We start from the raw sequence: 7,314 nt of genomic DNA, 5'->3' as shown, positions 1-7,314 counted from the left end.
AATCCCCCTGTCTATGAGGCGGCAGCTGCGCCGCCCTAGTCTTACTAAACACCAGTGTCAAATCCTCATACTCGGGGGGAATATGCAGTGCAGGCATTAGATTCGGACTTTTAAGAGCCTTCTCTCGCCACTAAATAGTAGGGTCATGGGTAATCAACCAGGGAAGCCCCAGCACCACCGGATACGCAGGAGAGTCAATCAGATAGAGCTGAATCGTCTCCTCATGACCCCCCTGCGCCTCCATCTTAAGGGGCGCTGTGACCTCCCTAATCAACCCAGATCCTAACGGACGGCTATCTAGGGCATGTACAGGGAAAGGCTTATCAACGGGAAGGAGAGGAATCCCTAATTCTACACAGAACTGGCGATCTACAAAGTTCCCAGCTGCGCCTGAATCGACTAGCGCCTTATGCTGGGAACGAGGTGCTACCTGTGGAAAACAAACAGGCAAGGTTATGTGAATGACAGAAAGCTCTGGGTAAGTAGGGCGCCTACTCACCTGGGAGGACTCCCCAATGCGTGGCCTGCCTTCACCTCCACCGGGGGACCTTCCCCAACACCTAGCCGCGGTGTGCCCTTCCCTTTCTCTAGCGCCAGCACCTCCGAGCTCCATAGGGCTCGGCTCGGAGGTGCTGGAGGGTGAAATGGGCGGAAGTGGTCTATGAGGGCCCGCTCATTCCACCCTGCATCTGCCGCTAGAGTCCGGAACTCCAGGGCAAAATCCTGTGCGCTCCTCATCCCCTGTCGGAGGAAGAACAGACGCTCCCCCGCCGCCTTCCCTTCTGGTGGATGGTCGAACACGGCCCGGAAGTGGCGGGAGAACTCCGCATAGGTGATGGTAGCGGCGTCCATTCTCCTCCATTCGGCGTTGGCCCACTCCAACGCCTTGCCGGTGAGACAGGAGATGAGGGCGGAGACGCTCTCGTGTCCCGAGGGCGCCGGGTGTACGGTGGCGAGGTAGAGTTCCACCTGTAGCAGGAACCCTTGACACCCGGCAGCGGAGCCGTCGTACGCCCTCGGGAGCGAGAGCCGAATCCCACTGGGTTCCGGAATGTGGACAGGAGGACTGACCGATGGGGATGGTCCGGTAGGTGGGGGCGTGGGTACCCCGCTTCTTTCCCATCGGTGGAGAGTGTTCATCACCCGATCCAATGCGTGACCGATCTGGTTAATCCGGTCCTCCTGTCCACGAAGACGGTCCTCCATGACCTCTGTCGGCGCGGGTGCTCCTGCTGACTCCATGATGGGATGTGGTATTCTGTCAGTAGCTGAGTGTAGATGCGGTGAGGAAATTAAGCGCAGGAAACACGGGCGTTCGTCAACAGACTTTAGTTAACAAAATGCAGCACCAAACAGGCGAACAGCCAACCCAACCGGGAGGCAAAATACAAATTACGCACAACACACACAGTGCGTAAAATGAAGATAGCGCACACAGTGCGGACTCTCGGAAAACAACAAACACGAGAGTAATACAAAAGAGCAACAGCTTGACAATAAACAATACCACATAACACCTGCCCCCACACACGAAAACTAAATAGGCAACCAAATCAAACACTAACAAGGGACAGGTGTACAAACAGACAAAACCAAACAAACATGAAACATCGAACGGTGGCAGCTAGTACTCCGGGGACGACGACCGCCGAAGCCTGCCCGAACAAGGAGGAGGAGCAGCCTCGGCCGAAACCGTGACACAATCTTATTGGTTTAAGAATTGTTCCGACTTCAAAACCACTTGAACACAATCATGTCGGAGTTACAACTTCCCATTTTCCACGAGAATGTGAAGTTGGCATAATACAGCATTCAAGTGCTAGTCGGTACTAGGAAACTGACATTTCTGACTTGCTAACTGGTTGAACGCGTTACAATAGCCAAAGTATATAATATGATTGACATAACCATAATAGAAAGGCCTTGGAAGTGCCATAAGTGAAAGCCGACATATTTCATTATTTTTACATTAACCTCTTTAACATGTATTAAATTAATTATGAAGAAAAGTGTGTAATTTAGGCTCTACGAAATATAAAATGTGTTATGAAGAAAATCGTGTACTATTGCCTACACGAAAAAGGGGCCTTTCTGACCAAAAGTGCAGCAGTATCCCAAAGTATTAAACGAAATCAAGCATAGAAAACAGCGTTAGCATTAATAAAACAATATTTCCCACAAATTAAGTTGCACGTAAATGTGTGTATTTTCTCACAAATTATGTTCAGAAAATCTCAAATGGTACATAGGCATACAACTACAATGTTTGAAACATTAAATAAAGACAACATTTCTGTATGTTCATAATGTTTTAAAAAATTGGCTATCCGTTTATGGTTGTTGTGTGTAGCCTACTGGTTAAATTGGTGTCTTTTCACACGAATTAAGTAGCACATAAATTTGTGTCTTTTCACACAGAAACGCACGAAATTTGCTGAAATGCATTACGCTACCTGTGGCTTTCTCGAGCACGGTTATATGTCAGACATTTAAATGGCTACAGATAGCGGAAAGGAAACCCTGTATTGAGTCAATACTGAATCTATTGGTAAACATAATCCTTAACGTAAATATCCCAGGTTAGTACACAACGATTTTCCTTACATGTTGTGCTAGGTCCTGCAAGACATCACCCCCTTCATCTTCTTGGAAAAAAAATCACACAAACACAGACATTCTTTTAATGTTGGGAACACATTTTACATGAACATTTAAATCAAGATGGATTACGAGATGCCCAGGCTGATGCGCAAAGGCAACTACGCCGAGCGTGTGGGCGCTGTCGCACCAGTCTACCTGGCTGCCGTGCTCGAGTGCCTGACTGCTGAGATCCTGGAGTTGGCCGGAGACATTGCCCGTGCAAACAAGAAGCCTCACATCACACTGATTAACTCTATAGTATTATCCCAGTTTACGGTCTTGCCTACACCTAGCGAACAGTTTTTTAATTTATATGAAAAAGAAATATTCCATTTTATTTGGAACAGCAAGCAAGACAAAATTAAACGGGCCTATTTATAAAATGAATATCAATAGGGAGGACAGAAATGATTAAATATTTTAAGCGTTGGACCTACCACTAAAAGTTTCAGTCATACAAAAGTTATACTTAAATCCGAACTGTTTCTCTAGAAATGTGTAAGACTGTCTCACCACGTTCAATAAATGGCATTTCCCCCCTTTATTCAGATTACAACGTCTCACTTTCAGTTATTTGAAATGAAATCAATTCTCAAATATCACTATATCTAAAACAAGCCATATAAAGTTGGATGCAATTTCAATTTAATCATCCAGAAACAACAGAACAAACTGAAATACACTAATAGAAAAATACATATACAGTGGGGGAAAAAAGTATTTAGTCAGCCACCAATTGTGCAAGTTCTCCCACTTAAAAAAATGAGAGAGGCCTGTAATTGTGGCCTGTGATCATTTTGACCCCACGGGGTGAGATCTTGCGTGGAGCCCCAGATCGAGGGAGATTATCAGTGGTCTTGTATGTCTTCCATTTCCTAATAATTGCTCCCACAGTTGATTTCTTCAAACCAAGCTGCTTACCTATTGCAGATTCAGTCTTCCCAGCCTGGTGCAGGTCTACAATTTTGTTTCTGGTGTCCTTTGACAGCTCGTTGGTCTTGGCCATAGTGGAGTTCGGAGTGTGACTGTTTGAGGTTGTGGACAGTTGACTTTTATACTGATAACAAGTTCAAACAGGTGCCATTAATACAGGTAACGAGTGGAAGACAGAGGAGCCTCTTAAAGAAGATGTTACAGGTCTGTGAGAGCCAGAAATCTTGCTTGTTTGTAGGTGACCAAATTCTTATTTTCCACCAAAATTTGCAAATAAATTCATAAAAAATCCTACAATGTGATTTTCTGGATTTTGTTTTCTCAATTTGTCTGTCATAGTTGACGTGTGCCTATGATGAAAATGACAGGCCTCTCATCTTTTTAAGTGGGAGAACTTGCACAATTGGTGGCTGACTAAATACTTTTTTTCCCCACTGTATATAACAAGACATTCTCCCAAGAACTGTCTGATACAGTTGCCCCCCAGGAGACCAGCTATACCCTCATCCAGGTTGAACACCCGATATCCCCCACCACCCAGGAGACCAGCTACACCCGGATCCCCAACCTGGTTGAACCCCCGCTAACCCCCACCGCCCAGGAGACCAGCTACACCCAAACCGAACCAAAGAAGACTGGGATAAAGTCCTGTCACCATAAAAAAATTCCAACCCACTGAGCATGACACAGACAACCCCTTCCAACCACGACCAAGGAAGAGGAAATATGACTACATGCGAAAAGGTAAATCAGTATCTAACTTATATTGTTTATTAATACATCGTTATGCTGTTAATAACTTATTAAATTATGTTTTTTAATAAATTAATACAACAATTCCAGTGATTGATGGTCCCCTACTTTTCGGGAGGCAGGCATATTATACACTCTTAGAAAAAAGGGTTCCAAAAGGGTTCTTCAGCTGACCACAAATTAGAACACTTTTTGGTTCCAGGTAGAACCCTTTTTGGTTCCAGGTAGAACTCTATTGGGTTCCATGTAGAACCCTTTGTCTTAAGGGTTCTACATCGAACCAAAAGGGTACTACCTGGAACCAAAAAGGGTTCTCCTATGGGGACAGCCAAATAACAATTTCTAAGAGCGTAGTCTAAGGCTAGGCATAGATGTAAAATGAATAATGCAAATGACTGGCACACTAACTTCATTAATGTTCTGATGGGTGGTGATTAAATAAATGTATTTATTGTTTCAGTGCATCTGATTTTCCCTATTCTCGAAATTTTTGCCAATAGAACTTCAGAGGAGGTAAATCATCTGCAGTACATTGAAATTCCTGTGACTGTATTTACAGGCAAATCCTAGTGCAACACCAATTGTAGTTAACTTGCAGTACATAGACCTTGTAGTTAAAGTGGCAATATGTAACCAAATTCACATAGAAATGTGATTTACAGATCTTTCATTCTACTTGAAAGCAAGTCTAAGAAGCAGTAGATCTGTTCGACAGTGTGCGTTATTTCTATGCTTCCCGTTCTTAAGTTTTGTTTTAGAGTCTTTTACTTTGGTTTTGTACAGCAGCTTCAAACAGCTGACAGTAGCAACCATGACATTGTGGAGAGATGTCTGCATAGTGCAGCTTTTAAATAAAAAATACATTTCTATTTCTTGCATAATAAAGGATCAGGAGCAGAAAGTGAGATGGAAGCCATGCTCTGGATGGTATGTTTACTTCAACTAATCTCCTAGAAAGAATTGAGAATATACTGTACACTCAATACCATATGTATTTTGACAGTGAAGCTAAAATGTACAATTTTAATCTAAACTCCAGCATTTTGAATTTGAGATCAAATGTTTCATATGAGGCGATAGTACAGGTCACCTTTTTACAATTTTGAAAAGAAAGCACTTTATGCATATAGTCCTCCCCCCAATTGAAGGAGCCATAAGTATTTTGACAAATTCACTTATAGTGTATTAAAATAATAGTACATTAAACCTTTTATTTAAAATACTATATTCTGGAGTATAGATCCATATTTCACATTTTAGCTTCACTGTCCAAATACATATGGTTTTGCTTGTAACTTGGTATTGGATCTAACGTTACAGTGCCTTGCAAAAGTAGTCATACCCCTTGGAAACGCCTTTGACAGCAATAACAGCTGTGAGTCTTCTCGGGTAAGTCTCTTAGAGCTTAACACCAGGATTGTGCAATATTAGCCCATTATTCGTTCCATAATTCTTCAAGCTAGGTCAATATGTTGGGGATCATGGCTAGACAGCAATCTTAAAGTCTTGCAATAGATTTCCAATCAGATTTAAGTCCAAACTTTAACTTGGCAAATCAAGAACATTCTCTGTCTTCTTGCTAAGCAACTCCAGTGTAGATTTGTCATTGTGTTGTAGGTAATTGTCCTGCTGAAAGGTGAATTCCTCTCCCAATGTCTGGTGTAAAGCAGACTGAACCAGATTTTCGTTTAGCATTTTGTCTGTGCTTAGCTCCATCCCGTTTATTTTCATCCTGAAAAACTCCACACTTTTTAATGATGTCAAGCATCCCATACCATGATGCAGCCAGCACCAATCTTGAAAATACAGAGTTAGTTACTCAGTGATGAGTTGTGTTGGATTTGACCCAAACAACATAAGGTTTTGCATTTAGACAAAAAAGTGTATTCCTTTGCAGTTTTTTTTTTTTCAGTATTAACTTTAGTGCGTTGTTGTTGCATACAAGATACATATTTTGGATTTTTGGTATTATGTGTATTTGTATTCTTTTTTGTCTGATTTGTTATTGTTACCCATCTACCAATCACTGCTCTCTTTTTATGAGGCTTTCGAAAAGCTACCTGGTCTTTGTAGTTGAATCTGAGCTTGAAATTCAATACTTGACTGAGGGACCTTACAGATGTTGTATGTATGGGGGACAGAGGTATGGGTAGTCATTCAAATATCATGTCAACCCCTATTGAGTCCATTTAATATATTATGTGATTTGTTAAGCCAAATGTAACTTGTGAAATAATTAGGCATGCCTAAACAAAGGGGCTGAAATACTTATGTAACGACTATTTTAGTTCTCAAATGTTGAATTAGTCTTCATAAAAAAATCAAAATGTTCATCCACTTTGACATTAGAGTACACACAAAAAATAAAAAATAAAAATGAAATCAATTTCAATCCAACTTTGTAACACAATAAAATGTGGAGAAATCCAAGGGGTATGAATACTTTTGCAAGGCACTTTATGTAGTTGAAATAATATATTTTGAGAGGAGAAGGTGCTCGACCAACGGGAGACAAGGTGCAACCAAAAATCATAAAACCCATTGAAAAGAATAGGTGCAACCCTTGCTCACGATTAAATATTGAATGATTTATTTTCAATTTTGCTTAAAAACATGACGTTCCTTTTTATGTTTTCTTTCTTGTCTTACAGTGGCAAGAAATGGGACGATGACTGGATCAAGGCCGAGGACCGGGTTTCTCCAGTTTAACCTCTACTTTATGCACAAATGTCTTCCTCACTCTCCCTTCAAATTTATCACTGTCAATCATAAATGGTTGGCTAGATTCGTCATGATTTCCCATTGAAACGTTCATGGAGCATCAGCATCCAACCATTTGATCTCAATCAGTTTCATGAGAATATGCATTTAGATCTTCTTGATATACAGTGAGTTACAAAATTATTGCAACTGTGACACATTATTTGTTGTTTTGGCTCTGTACTCCAGCACTTTGGATTTGTAATGATACAAGGTTAACTATGAGGT

General features: G+C 41.6%; 1 protein-coding gene across 1 annotated transcript in view; it reads left to right on the top strand.

Moving 5' to 3' along the window:
• The first annotated feature begins 2,721 nt into the window (after positions 1–2,721).
• The window catches only part of LOC121549570 (histone H2A-like), a 43,350-nt gene continuing 38,757 nt past the window's right edge, over positions 2,722–7,314 (top strand). The window contains exon 1 of the mRNA XM_041861359.1: positions 2,722–2,898. Coding sequence (XP_041717293.1) covers positions 2,722–2,898 — 177 coding nt within the window. The remainder of the gene's footprint in view (positions 2,899–7,314) is intronic.

This window comes from Coregonus clupeaformis, chromosome 34, assembly GCF_020615455.1.
Source record: "Coregonus clupeaformis isolate EN_2021a chromosome 34, ASM2061545v1, whole genome shotgun sequence".
Taxonomy (NCBI): Eukaryota; Metazoa; Chordata; class Actinopteri; order Salmoniformes; family Salmonidae; genus Coregonus; species Coregonus clupeaformis.
This window is presented reverse-complemented; position numbering and strand designations above follow the sequence as displayed.